The following is a 15392-nucleotide window of genomic DNA, read 5'->3' as shown; positions in this document are numbered from 1 at the left end:
CAGAAATCCAAGTTTCATGGCAAATTAAAAATCAAATCTAAAAGTATGTACCCTTCAGCGAATGTACAATGCCGCTTTATCATATAATGCTCTGACATGAATTTGGATACAGGTCGCAACTTTCATTAATTAAATGAGATGCCGCACCCATTAAAAGCAAGGATGAAGAGTCTTAGAAGACCGTTGATGTTGACGCTGTGCTGCAGAGACCGCGGCGTCCCAGGATTGATCAGTTACTTCACCTGTTGGCTGCAAAACTCCTGGATGGAGGAGCCATTCTTAATGTCTGATGTTGGAAATTCACTGCGGTAAGATCTCACAACAACCCACTGACCATCGGGGCTTGTGTTCCAATTAGACATGTCTGCAACATCTTTAAATTTACAAGCTGCGGCCAGTGCCATAACTCTGTCCCTAGGAGAAGGCCTTGGGCATTGTTCAACTGATTTATTCACTTTCGTGTTGCATTCTCCTGTTGGGCTCGGGATGTTGAGTGACAGAGTGGGAGTAGTCTCAGAAGAATTGGAGTCCCATACTTTATTCCTAAAATCCAAATGACTACTTGGAGATCCCGAACCAATAATACCCTTCTCTGCCTCCTTGGCAGAGCAATCCTCATTCAGAAAAGGATGGGTCAGCAGCTCTGCACTGGTCCACCTCTTCATGTGATCTTTCCGAAAGCACTTTTCTAAGAAATCCCGCATCTGAAGTGACAGCCACGCAGGCAACTCAGGCAGCTCCTCCGTGCATCCAAGCCGATACATTGCGGCGAGGGGACTCGAAACGTGGCTCCATGGAGACCTGCCAGTGGCCATCTCCAGGACAGTGCAGGCGAGAGACCAAATATCAGAAGCAGGCCCCTGCTCCACCTGGTTCACCACCTCTGGTGCCATCCACAGAGGGGTTCCTCTCAGTTGCAGCGCCTCCTGGCCCTTCTCCTCGTCATCAATCCTCTTGGCAGAGCCAAAGTCAGCAAGCTTCACACCATTGGCATTCACAAGAACATTCTTTCCCTTGATATCGCAGTGGACAATCCCCTGCCTATGTAGGAAGTCGATTCCACGTAGGATGTCGCGTGTGTATGATCTGATCACTGATTCCTGCAGCTTCCCTCCAAACCTATTCAGCAGATCCACCAAGCTGCCACCTGGCATGTACTCTAGGAACAAATTGTGTAACCTTGCACCGTTCTCAAAGCTGTAATTACGCCCCAGGCAGCGAACGATGTATGGAGAATGCAGGCACCGCAAAATCTGGTACTCATTTTCCAAAGCGACACAAGAACCGGCAGCGGATTTGATTGCGAAGAGTTGGCCGTTGGACCTGCTCATGGAGAGGCTGACTGTTCCATAAGCTCCGGCCCCCAGAATGCCACCCCTCACCCCAACACTCTTCTTTGGCTCTTCCCATGTCTAGCTCGATTCCCATTCCCTCCCAGTTCAACACACAGAAGAATGTATATTCTTTGAATTGTGCACACAGACTGGATATTGGTTGTGGTGTTCTGCGGTTAGTGGGAACAGGGCGAGTGAAGAAAGCCAGTGACACGTTGGAATCGATTTCTTTAAAAGCTACCCATAGTCGCTAACGATGCTTTGCTTTCAGTGGTTCTGAACCGGCGAGTGAGCCTCCGCCGACCGGTGCTTCTTCTTCCTTTCCTGGCCGCCCAAGACACTCCTGGTATTGATTATCGAATATTCTCGCCACGGAGCTGCAACGTTGCGTAGAGTCAAAAATAAAAATACGTGAGTGCCATGGGACAGAAGGGGAAACCATAAATAATACACTCAAATGTGAGCGGCTGCTAAATGACTCGCTGGATAAAAGATTATTATAAAGACTTTTTAACATGAACAATGTTAAATTTAGCTTTTTAAAAATAACTCAATTTGCGATGAATTTAGTTAACTCGAGAGATTATTCTTTAACACTTTTCCTTAATCTGAACTAATAATACTTCTCGTCGTTTAATCTGATCTAAATATCAACCAGATTTATAATACTAATCAAAAACTTGTTTTACTTCCGGTGCAAATTGTCGTCAACTCCGTGTCGCACAAACTTTTTCTTATACACTGCATATGTGTTTTTTTTATTGGTAACTTGAGTGTTAAACCAAATAAACTCCTTGTTACGTTATTCTTTTATAATAAACCATTTTTAATTAAATCTCTCATCTCTATTTTTTATTAATATTAATTCTTTATTATCTTACCTTCCCAAATATTTTGGGACAATCTAATAATGAGCCATAAACAATGTGGCAAATATCTATTTCAATAAAGAACCATTTTATTAAAATAAAACTTTTCTCCAATCAAATCTTTTCAAACAAAAAAGTTTAAAAATCAACTTGTCATTTAAAGGGTCATACCTTAATACGGCGGCGGCGGGGCTGCGGTTGTAGATGCCACTCGACGCGATGACGACAGGGTTGCAACGCTCTTCCTCTTAATTTGGCGGCCCAACTGAACTCAGCTACGGCAGGGATCCAACATCTACTCTACGCCGAAGCTCTTCTTACAAATCAAAATATTATCTAAAATTATATAGTGAAATTTTAATTTTAAAAAATCATCTAATAATTCGACTCATATAAATGGTAAAAAGGCAAGTAAAAGTAATTATTCATATGTTTATTTTTGTGGTTGGAGAAGGGAGCTCGAGAGCGATGCGACACTTAGCGTTTTTAGTTTTTTCCTTCCTTCTGGGATATCATTTAACCATTGTTTTGATCATCCAATGCTTTCCCTTATTCCTCATGTAATCGTATTCATGGGTTCTTCTTAGGTCGCGCATGGGGGCTATTATATAATCTGGTAAATTTTGGCATGTTTCTTGTTACGGATTTACAGGATTGGGTGGTTAAATTTGGTAAATTCATGTTATCCTTTATTTTTTTATGGATGGGGAGGAGCTCATAGACTATGAGCCTGAATCTTCGCTTATCCATTTGGACATTTTGCTCATTCATCTTGGTTCCCTAGGTCCCCATTTTTCTCGTCCTACTGTCGTTCTCTTATCCTTCTGGCCTTAGATATGGCTCGTGAGCCCTCCCCCCAAACACCAATGCTCCCCCTATGCCTTCCCTTGTGTTGGTTCATGGTCGAGGTTTGGAAACATGTCACGCTCCTCAGGGTTGGAGTTTGGGCTCTATCAGGCCGATTTGGGGTCCAGGTCCTTCCCAGCCTATTTACATTGCTGACATTCTCCATGGTCGCCAAGAGTTTGTCGGCGATGCTTCTGGGGTCTCAAGCAATGGTGGTTTTGTTGGGGGCTTCAACAGAGGTAAACGCCTGGTTGTCTCGAGCAAGGCCAATATTTTGATGTTGGACTGTAGTCATTTTCAAAACCCTCTTTCCTTTGCTCCTAGTCACCCTCACTTTGCACCTCCCCAACCCCATAATTTCTCTATTCCATCTGCATAATCCATATGGTTATCCCATGAAACCCTGTTTTATTTTTCAGCCTAGAAAAAACTCAAATTTTGTGAAGCCTAGATTAAAGAAGCTCTAATGCATTCGCTATAAGTACCACGATTTTGGAGCTCTTGTTTTGGGTGGAGACGTTAGAATGGAGTGGGATGGGGTTTTGGCTTCATTATCGTTGGTTGGTCGAGTGCAGGGTCATCATTTTTCAATTCAATCCCTCCACTCGTGGGTCTCTCAAGATGTCGCTCCCTTTGTACATGTTCCTTTTGAAGTGGAAATTCTTCATAAGGGTTAGATTCATCTGAAGTTTTCCCATGAAGAAGATACAAATTCTGTGGCGGGTCATTTATGGCTTATTGAGTCCTCGCCAATTATTTTTTGTTTCTGGACTCCCCTCTTTGATGCAAGGTCTAAACAATATGATATCATGCCATTTGGGTTGTATTTCCTAGATTGCCACTATAATATTGGGTGGATGAGGTTTTCCAAGATCTGGGCAATTGCTTGGGAACGTATTTAGCGTAGGATGACTCATATCTTACCTCAGGTATTTTTTCAATGGCTTACATATTTTTATTGGTGAATCTCAAGGAAGGTCTTCCAGAGGAAATGAAACTGGGGGAAGGGGAATCAAACATTCAAGAATTGGACCATGAAGGGTTCCCTTTCCGTTGTCATCATTAACATAAGTATATCCATCTGGTTAAAAATTGTCCTATGGTTCAATCAACTTCTGAGGATGGGGACAATCTGTTTTGGGAGGATGTGGGTATTCCAAATGGTCCTCCTTCTTAAAGCGGTATTGCATCTATCCCCTGAGGCGTTTGGATGATCTAGTCTCAATGGTTGCTGGACACCATGAGTTAGGACCTGTGGTCCGTGCGACGGGCAGGGCGACTCCACCGTGCGAAGGACGTGCGAAATATGAAACGAAACGAACCTTGGATGTGTTTATAAGGCGTTGGGCGAGCGATGAGGGGGCGGTACCACGAGTTGGGCGGTCCAACCTACCTCATGGGCGAGAGTTCGCATTATGAATGAGTCAGCTGGGCGTTTGGTGTGGGTCGGTCGGGTGACACAACCTACCACCCGCTTGTATATATTAGAGGGCGTTTGGAGGCAAATGACCATCATTCGATCAACACAAGTTCGAACAAGGAGTTTTGCAGTGCGTGGATGAGCCTACACGACGGGTGGAACTCGAGTGTAAAACTTGTTCAAGAAAGTCATTCAGGAAAGTCGTTTAGAAAACTCGAGCGAGGTTGTCGGGTAGAACTCGAGCGAGGTCGTTCAGGTAGAACTCGGGCGAGGTCGTTCAAGCAAAACTCAGGCGAGGTCGTTCAGGCAGAACTTGGGCGAGGTCATCGGGCAGGAAACTCGGGCAAGGTCGTTTAGGCGAATTGCGTGAGGTCATTTGGGCGAGCCGGGTGAGGTCATCGGGCAACCCGGGTGAAGTCGTTCAGGCGAGCCGGGTGAGGTCGTTCAGGCGACCTGGGTGAAGTTGTGTGGCAACCCGGGTGAGGTCATTTGGGCAAACCGGGTGAAGTCGTGTGGCGACCTGGGTGAAGTTGTGTGGCGACTTGGGTGAATGAGTTCGAGTGGACGAGTTGGGAGAATGGGTGAACGGGTGGACGTTCGGACGGGCGGCTAGGAGAGGGCGCGTTGTGCACACCGAAACGAAGAATCGTGCGGATGGGCAACCGGGTGAGAGCGCGTCGTGCACGATGAAACGGTGGAAACAGTGAAGTGTTGAGATTGTGAACAGAGGTTTGACTCGTGCGGAGGCGCCCGTGTGTGGCGACTTGGTTATGATGAGACGCGCCCAAGTTGGGCAAACAACACAATCATGGTGAACAAAGGGTTGGTGAGTCATGTGACGACCGTGCAGAGGCGCCGACGAGCTGGGAAACCGAGTTTGCCGAAGTTGTGAAAATTGGCTAAGTGTAAATTTGGGGTTTCCCAAGATTTAACTTGTACTTATAAAAGAAAATTATACATATTGATTTGGGCAGACTCATATTGCAGGGAATTGCCCCTCTCTTTATAATGTTGTGCATTTCTCTTGTATAATGTTGTATATGGGAATGTTATGGGTTTTCACTTGTATAAAGGAACACATCATAATACTTGGTAACGAAAATAAAACTATGGAATGTTAGGTATAGTCTACAATCGTAAGTATTGGTGAAAAGAAAATGATTGGTAGTGCCACACCTTGCTATAAGCAGTTGAAAGACTATCACAAGTGTAGGGGCATGACAGGTGGTATCAGAGCTAGTGCCGGGGAGCTGGTGCTGGTGTTGAAACGTTGAAGCTGATACACACCTGCACTTCGTGACAGGTGGTATCAGAGCTGGTGAACTGAATCAAGGAGTTGATTATACGAAGACCGAAGACTTGGCAGGAAGTTCAATTTTTGCAGGTGACAGGTGGAATATCAGGGTGATTTAGGTGAATGGTGAAACAAGTTTAGCAGAGGTGAAGCTTAGTGCTTGGGCCAAGCTGAACGACAAGGCATGGCAGGTTTTGAAAGAATGCGAAGGGAAGCTCTTGCTTACCTTATACAGGTTGAAGCGTATGAAAGAAGAGAACCCCCAAATTTGAGATAAGCTTGAAGTCTTGGAAAAGAATGTTGAAGACGAACTTCTTCAACTTGGTTGGACAACGGAGCAAGATGAAGTTGCAGATTGTGCTAACAAGGAAGAGGAAGCCGTGATGATTGAGGATGTTGCAGATGTGACAACGATGGATGATGAACTTGAGATTGATCAAGATGGACCAGGATCGTGCAGTTTGCAGACATGGATGAATGAGGATACTCACATGGAGGAGCCTCATGATGATGATGAAGTAAGTGTTGATACTTGTGTTTCACTTGAGCATTTGGTAGATGGACGATATGCAGGGAAGGGCAAAATCAGTTTGTCGATGCTAGGGAGGATCTTACCACGGATGACTATGATGAGACCTTGTATGGAGAAGCAAGGATTGTTGACTGTTGCAGGACTTGTTGGGGTTCTTCGTGACCTTATGGTAGAAGGTGCAAAGGCCCATGACAAGGGAGGAAGATGATGATCGTTGCGGAGGATGGGTCATGCTTTAGCCATATGAAGAATTGGCTAAGTGCCCAGCATGACTCATGGACAGATTGGAGGGCACACTCTTGAGGTAAGATGATATTTGGGTGGACTTCTCATGGCCGAGACCAAGAGAGGAAGTCTTGGTGGAATCTTTAGTGAGGGAGCTATGATGGAGAGACTCATGTGATGATGATATGGTTGGGTGACTGAGTTCACTAGACCGAAGATTGCACACTTGGATGAGGATGACCGATTGTTGTGATGGGTCTACTTGGTTGGACTACATGGGCAACTTAGTCATGGACATCAGGTTGGAGACATGGAGCATAGCAGTCTTATGCAGGGACATGATGCAGGAGCACTTGTAGAGGTGTCACTTATGAGCATCCAATGAGGAGTGCCAAGGCAGGGATGTTGTGCAGGTGGATTTGCTGGTGTGACATGGAGATGTTTTGGTTATGAGCCGATGGAGAGGTTGTGCACTCTTATACAATAAGGCCATGGACTTGGATGGAGTTGTGAGCAGACTATGGAGCATTCCTACTACATGGAGAGCTGAGGCATCTTGCAAAGACCTTTGGGCCGAGACATGTATGCTTGCTAGGATGTTAGTTGGAGATGGCTCATGGAACTCATGATGACATGAGGTTGTGACTTTTGGGGACTTCATATATGGTGGACTTGGGGGATCTGATGCATTGAGGAGCTGAGGTCAGAGACTTTGATGCAGGATGGGTGCATACTTTTAAGTAAATGTATGAGAATGGCTTAAAAGAGTGACTTGATGTGGAGGATCGATACGAGACACTTTGGAGTGATGGAGTTACGACGACGATGATGCCTTGGTGGCAACACTTGGGCATGGGTTGAGCCGAGACCTAACCACTTTGACACATGGGGGCTGATTGATTTATGATCATGGGCAACACATGGATAGATGAGACAGGTGTATACTTGTTTCTATGGCAGACTTGAGGGATGGCACATTGTAGATATGATGGAGGTTGCTTCATGGACCTGGATGTGGCACATCGAGAGTCGGTTTGTTGAGAAGGTCTCTTCTTATTGAGGAGATACACATATGGATGATGATGTGGGGGTAGATGTGGCTGATTTCATGCAGCACATTAGTACCAGACATCATGGACAACATGTTGCAGATGAGATGAGGATTACTTCATGGACCTGAGCACGGATTACACTTATATGGAGATGGATACTTGATCAAATTGAGGATGTGACGGGATGTTCTAAGAAATGACTGGTGATGGCATGAGGATGTACATTCTCATGGTTTGGGCGTGACGGTTGGATTAGCTACCCAACTAGTTCAAACATGGGGCTGCAGCGTGTACAGAGATGTGTTAGCATTTGTTGGAGTATCATGGCAGCAGTTCACATGATGACGACACATGATGAGGTCGGCACAAGATGTTGCAGGAAGCATGTAGCTTGAGATGGAAGGGCCAACCTTCCACAATGGGGAGCAGCATGTGGAGATTGCAACGAGATGGTCGATGGTCATGGATTGAGATGATTTCAGATGTATGACATACCGATGAGGTGTATACCTTGGTATGGTGATCTTGGTGACAGATGGTTGCCAGGATGAGATATTGTCGAGGATGACAATGACTTCCAGTGGGGGAGGATGTTAGGACCTTCAGTCCGTGCGACGGGCAGGGAGACTCCACTGTGTGAAGGACGTGCGAAATATGAAATGAAACGAACCTTGGAAGAGTTTATAAGGTGTTGGGTGAGCGATGAGGGGGCAGTCCCACGAGTTGGGTGGGCCGACCTACCTCATGGGCGAGAGTTCGCATTATGAACGAGTCGGCTGGGCGTTCAATGTGGATCAGCTGGGTGACACAACCTGCGACTCGCTCGTATATATTGGAAGGCGTTTGGTGGCAAATGACCATCATTCGGTCAACACAAGTTCAAACAAGGAGTTCTGCAGTGCGTGGACAAGCCCGCACGACAGGCGGAACTTGGGTGTAAAACTCATTCAAGAATGTTGTTCAGAAAAGTTGTTCAGGAAGTCATTCAGAAAATTCGGGCGAGGTCGTCTGGCAGAACTCGGGCGAGGTCGTTCAGGCAGAACTCGGGTGAGGTCGTCAGGTAGGAAACTCGGGCGAGGTCATTCGGGGGAACCGGGTGAGGTCATTCGAGCAATTTGGGTGAGGTCGTCGAGCAACCCAGGTGAAGTCATTTGGGCGCGCCGGGTGAGGACATTTGGGCGACCCGGCTGAAGTCATGTGGTGACCCGAGTGAGGTCGTTCAGGCAAACCGGTGAAGTCGTGTGGCGACCCGGGTGAAGTTGTGTGGCGACTCGGGTGGACGAGTTGGGAGAACGGGTGAATGGGTGGACATGCGGACGGGTGGCTGGGCGAGGGTGCGCCGTGCACGCCGAAACGAAGAATCGTGCGGACGGGCGACCGGGTGAGGGCGCGCCATGCATGAAGAAATGGTGGAAATAGTGAAGTGTTGAGATTGTGAACGGAGGTGTGACTCGTGCAGAGGCGCCCGTGTGTGGCGACTTGGTTACGACAAGACGTGCCTAGTTGGGCAAACAACACGATTGTGCGACGAGGTGAACGAAGGGTTGGTGAGTCGTGCAATGACCGTGCAGAGGCGCCGACGAGCTGGACAACCGAGTTTGCCGAAGTTGTGAAAATTGGCTAAGTGTAAATTTGGAGTTTCCCAATATTTAACTTGTAATTATAAAAGAAGATTATACATATTGATTCAGGCAGACTCATATTGCAGGGAGTTGCCCCTCCCTTTATACTGTTGTCGCACCTCACTATAAGCAGTTGAAAGACTACCACAGGTGTAGGGACGTGACACCATGGATGTGGATGGAGAGGTGGTAGTTCCTCCGGAGCCCCTTGTTCTGGGCACCTCCTCTCCTCCTCCTTGTATTGTTTCAAATGGTTATTTTGATGCCTCAATTTTTTATAATCAATTAGCGGGTTTTGTTCCTCGAAACCCATAAACACCAATCTACACCTTTGTTCTTACCCATGCCCTTTGTAAATTGACTATCCCTCCATGCGACCTACCATCCCCCTCGATTTACCCTTCCCAATCATTATCATATATCTCGAGTGAGGAATCCTCCTATAATCTTCAGCCTCACTCGAATGGTCGATTTCATAAGTCACAAGACCTTGGGTTGGGACAAATACAACCATTTTGCTCAGTGTACCAGGGCCAGGGCCAAAAATTTCACATCACTTTGGCTAAGGAGTGCGCTAAGGTGGATATGGCCATTGGGCGACAAGCCTCAATCTCTAGGGTTCTTAGAGAAATTACAACCCCGCCTCCCCCCCATGTTCCCTTATGATGTTTCTCTCATTCAATTGCAGGGGGCTTGTGAGTCTACCTGAAACACTCGCTTTGAAACATATTGTTGATTCATAATCTCTAGATATTATTTTTTTCAAGAGATGTTGGGGTTTGGAGTTTCGATTGTTCTGTGTTTGGGAAACTTTTTGAGAGGCTGGTTTTTCTAGTTTACTGATGTTATCAATCATTCTAGTGGTTTCGTAGTGGGTTTGCGAAACCGCTCATTTAATATTATAAACTCTTGGAGTAATCCAACGGGGCTGGGGTTGGATTTATTCTCTGAAGAACTGGCTCATCAAATTTCTTTTCTAAATGTTTATGGTCCCTCTATAAACCATCATCCTTTTTGGGAGGCTTTCGCCATTGTCAAACTGCTTTATCTCATTATTAGGGGGGATTTTGATGTATCAATGGGTGTTGCTAAATCGGGAAGGGCAATCCTAGACCCACTGGCTATTTTTCTATGTTCCTTGATCTCTCATTCTTTGATTGAACTAGCCCCATTAAATATTAGTCCTTCTTGGTGAAATAAATAGACTGGTTCAAAACGTTTTGCGAAATGCCTTGATCGCTTCCTTATTTATGAGGATTTCCTGTGTCATTTTCAAAATATCAATCAGTGGATTGGGGATGGTGGTATTTTTTACCATTCTCCTATTTTTTTCTAATTAAAAGGAGCTTTCCACAAACCTACTGCTCCATTCAAATTCAATTCTTCTTGTTTAAATGATGCTTCTTTCACTGAAATGGTTAACAAGTAGTGGATTCACTTTTCCCCTTTATTTGGCCTTTTTACAGGGCAACAGTTTGTGAAAAACCCTAGGCATATCAAACGGTCCTCTAAAGGAATGGCCTATGCAAAGAGGATTTCTGAGGATATAGAACTCAAAGGAATTGAAAGAATAATTGATTCGTTTGCCTCAGCAGTGGATGGGGGTTATTCTTCTGTTTCGACTAAGGAGCTCCTTTTCTAGTTAGAAAAGAAAAAAAACATATATTGGATCTGTGAGAGGCGGAGTCACGATTAAAGAGCCGAGTTATTTGGCTTGAATGTGGTGATAATAATACCAAATTTTTTCATGCATTTGCAAGAGGTCATAAAATAGAAAATATTATATGAGTATTAAAGGCATCTAATGGCAGTGCAGCTTCCTCTTTCTCAGAATTGCCTTCTATAGGTGTAAATCACTTTAAAAATTTGTTCAGTGCTAAGGAGGAGGTGATTATGGTGAAGGCCATTCAAACTGCTCTTCCCTTTCCTCGTTTCTTGGGTGAGGAAGAAAACAAGGAAATTATGGCTAAGGTATCTCAGGAAGAACTTAAAGTTGTCCTTTAAAGTTTTCAAAAGGATAAAAGCCATGGGCCAGATGACTAGGGCGTAGAATTTTATTTAGGGCTTTATCGTATACCAGGGAAAGATTTGTTGGCCATTGTTGAGGAATTTCATAGGAAACAATATATCCTTCCAACTTTAAATTCCACTTTCATTGCTTTCATCCCCAAGGTGGACTCTCCCATCTTATTTTTGGATTTCAGGCCAATATCACTATTTAATGTGATTTACAAAGTGATCTCAAAAGTGATTATGCTTCGCATTAAACCTATACTTCCAACATCCATTTCAAAGGAACAATTTGCGTTTCTGGAGAGTAGACAAATTCATGAAGCCATCAGGGTGGGCTAAAAGAGTATTCACAATTTAAAGATGATGATCTTAAAGGGACAATTTTCAAGCTAGTTCTATTGAAGGCATATGATCGAGTTAGCTGGATATACCTTCATCTAGTACTTACTCATCTAGGTTTCTATCTTGAATCCATTAATTGGATCATGAGTTGCATTCAAACTACCTCTTTTGTTGTGCTTATAAATGGTGCAACCTCTATTTTCTTTCAAGCTCAAAGGGGTCTTCGGTAGGGTTTTCCTTTATCACCTTTGATTTTTCTTCTCATTGTGGAGGGTCTTAGTTGTCTCCTGGGCAAGGGAAAATTTTATTGTTCATTTCATAGATGTTTGGTTTCTCTTTCTCTCACCATCTCACATCTCCTTTTTGTGGATGACATCCTTATTTTCTGCAATGGGGATCTAAGTGAGGTGGGGGTCCTAAAAGATATCCTAAACCTTTTTTGAAAGCATCGGGAATGCTCATCAACTATCAAAAAAAAATTCTTCTGGTAGTAAAGCCAGAACCACCCAAGATGTGTGTATGTTCATATTTACTTAATTCTTCATTATTTTATCGAATTTTGAGAACATGTGTGCAGAAAATGATATTAACAATACCTGATAACTAATTGAATTTCGTTTAGTAGTCCGTGATGTATACAACCTCAGGTGTGAGGTTTTTTCGAAATACAAAAGGATACATAAGAGGGTTTTCATGATTTTTAACGAAGTAAAGAGCAGACAAAGACTTCTTCAACATAAAAAAGAAATTGCATGAAAGCCATCCTCAAGCGCCACCCAAAACCCAACAACATTAAACATAATTTTCAGATTTTAATAATTCAAATCTAAAATATAAAATACATTTTTCAAAATTTATTGTAAAAAATTAAAGATAATACTAGAAAAGAATTATAACAATCATTCATATATATAGCAATAATACACAAAAATTATTTATGTCATCATTTATAAAAAAATCAATCGAGTAACGAGACCAAGTGAGTTTTGGCTCAACTTATTTTTAAATTTTGAATCATTAATTGGAAACTATTTTAACTTGTATTATTATTTAAAATATAGACAATGAAGTCAAATTCGACAATTTTAAATATATATTCATTTAGTTTTTAATTTTTTTATAAAATATAAATGAACTTTAATTTTTTAACACAACTTTATATAATAATTATACAAATTATAAATAAATTAAAATTAAATAATTTCCCTAACTTAATTATATTTTAATATGAATCAAACATGATAAATACATATTACTTTGTTTCTTATTAAAAAAGTGTAAAAATAACGCCAAAATTTATGAAAAATACATATTGAAAATCCAAAATATAATTACATTCATCTAGCTAAAATGATATTTACAAATAAAAATTTAAAACTTACAATATTCTATTAGTTGATTTGTCTTAAAAACATGTTAAAGCCTGTATTTCTACTACCTTTAGTTTACTACTTTGCTTTATAATACATAAAATCACCTTATATTCCCTTGGCCTAAATACATAGGTTAGAAAAACCTTATTTATGGTAGGTAATTCTATATGTGTTGATCCCAAAAAGCCTTGTTGTAAGGCAAGTCAAAAGTTAATAATTTAGCAGGAATATTTGGAAAATAGTCTCCAAATCCAAATTTGAGGTATAAATTAACCACATTACATGGATCATCTACTTCATTTTGACTTTGTTAGTTATCTTATGTGTTTCATAATATATTCTTTTTCATATCTCATATATACAAATGCTATGATATGTTTGCCTTAAAAACATTTAATTAGAGGGTTATGGAAATTTTATTTTGAGTGTTTCAAATAATTTCAAATCAATATATATGATACAATAAGTTTTATGTATTATAGTTATTTTATTTTATTTTTCTTCGTGATAAAAATATAGATTTTTTTAACTATGGTATTGAAAAATAATATTTTAATCAAATTTATATTAATAAAAAAATAAGTTATTTTAAAAAATCACTCTTAAAAAGCAATATTTTAAACAAACATGAAAAACTTAAAAACCCTCAACATTATCCAAAGTCCAACTCTGATACACACCAACCCAAGTTTCTTTCATTCACATTTTCAGCCAGAATAATTAAACTAAACACTCAAGATGGTCAGCTTACATGATTGTGACATGTACTCTACGCATGGTAGACATGTCATCCACGTCACACGGTTACACCATTTACAGTGCGACAAAATTGAGAGATGACATTTAGCGGTCACGATTAAATTAGCCATATATAAATTTATGTTTAAATTCAATCACTACCATTTAAATATTTAATATTTATAATTTTGGAGACTTAACAGAATCTTATAACCAAAATGTTTTTTTTCTTAATTGGTCTACTCCTATATTGATACAAAAATGTTATTACAGAGAGGCAGATGCCTCAAGAGTTCTAGCCATGGAGTTGGCATTCTTACAAAAAACACTTGACGTACTTACTAGAGAACCTGCATATTGACTTACATCAGGATTTGTAGTATCTGAAAACATTAGATTCCGAATCATGACAATGACGAAAACTAACCCATATAGTGACAAAAAACTGACCCATACAGTGACCAGGACTAACTTGTAAACAACTAGCTCTTGGACAGATACCAACATAAACATAAACATAAACAGACACCAACATATAAGAGAATTCCACCCTCATAGTGGAGACCGACATATAGAGTTGATAGAGACTTGATTCAGCGAGCTTACAAGCATGAAAAACTATGTATCCAGAGGGAGTTGAACTTCTTTCTTCAGCAACTGACCAAAAACCAAAGGCGCAGACTCGTTCAATCTTCATCCGAGGTTGATGGTTGTTCTTTTACAATTCGACACCCAAATTGGTCTGTGTCTTTGGATTCAGAAGGATGGGCCATAGAACTGGAAGGGTCACCTCCCGCTGGTGCGCTTGGGCCAGCATTTGCGTTTGAATTCATAATTGGCAAGCCGCCTAAATCTCGGCGCTGGGAGACGTTCTGGTCTGCCATCCGATGTTCCAGAGGAGCCCCAGGATTAACCTCCCCCGAACCCACAGCGTCATCACACATCTTGACTGTAACTGAAATGACGAAGGATGAGTTTCCAAGAGAACAGGGAATATGGAATCAGGCTATATGCGAGTGAGAATGATGTGAACATACTTCTGCTATGACTTGCCCTCTTCCCCTGCCCCTGCCACTTCTTGTATCAGGATATCTGTTGCAGCAGAACTCCGAAGCGTCAGACGAGGGGTCCGATGTGGTAGAGGATGGTTGGCGGGAGACTTGGCCACGAGAACTGCCCCATCTGCACCCCATTCTGGGTCGTTCTCTTGGCATTTTGTGAAGAGCAGGACTGACAAACGGAGAGGGAATGGTAGGGAGGCGACTGAGAAGTAAGCACACCGAATGTACTGGAGACTGAGCGCGCTGATAATTGTCAACACCTTGAACCAGAGCCGAAGGGAAGCAGGGGATGGAGTTGGCGCTTGAGGAACAACAAGGAGTTGCCACCTCGTTGAACCTGAAAGTGCGTGGAGGAGAAATAGGAATGAGGACTAGGCTAGGCGCCATCGCAGATAAATCGTGTTCAAGGGACGGTAGCGTTAATGCTGTAATTAATAAGATTGTGTGAAACCATGTCTCCGTCCTCTTGCAGATACATCTGGCGATTGTGAGTGGCCATGCGCCCACCCTCCACGCCACCTTCGTACCCTTGAACTGACTATTCACCCACATCCGGGAGAGAATAATCTTGTTGCACCAAAGAAGTGCACTCATGTTTGAGTTGTGCATCATCTGAGTCACAAAGAGGGCCTGAGAAGAATGGGAGCTGCTGGTTGACCCCCTGATTGGCT

The 15392-nt window shown here is 42.5% G+C and overlaps 1 protein-coding gene across 1 annotated transcript; it reads right to left on the bottom strand.

Moving 5' to 3' along the window:
- Window positions 1-233: 233 nt before the first annotated feature.
- Window positions 234-14604, bottom strand: LOC149171328 (mitogen-activated protein kinase kinase kinase 20-like). The gene is made up of 2 exons (XM_089425927.1): window positions 14383-14604; window positions 234-1412 (listed from the first exon to the last, which is right to left on the bottom strand). The coding sequence occupies exons 1-2, from the start codon at window positions 14602-14604 to the stop codon at window positions 234-236; spliced, it is 1401 nt and encodes a 466-aa protein (XP_089282053.1).
- Window positions 14605-15392: the final 788 nt, after the last annotated feature.

This window comes from Pinus tabuliformis, chromosome 4_2, assembly GCF_031772625.1.
Source record: "Pinus tabuliformis cultivar Carrire ecotype Pingquan chromosome 4_2, CPIR1, whole genome shotgun sequence".
NCBI lineage: Eukaryota > Viridiplantae > Streptophyta > Pinopsida > Pinales > Pinaceae > Pinus > Pinus tabuliformis.
This window is presented reverse-complemented; position numbering and strand designations above follow the sequence as displayed.

Bases quoted from the DNA above. Each gene is read 5' to 3' on its own strand.
- LOC149171328 (XM_089425927.1), bottom strand. From the start codon at position 14,604: ATGTGTGATGACGCTGTGGGTTCGGGGGAGGTTAATCCTGGGGCTCCT. The intron at 1,413-14,382 runs GTAAAAGAACAA...GAATCGAGCTAG, and splicing joins ACCAATTTGGGTGTCGAATT to ACATGGGAAGAGCCAAAGAA.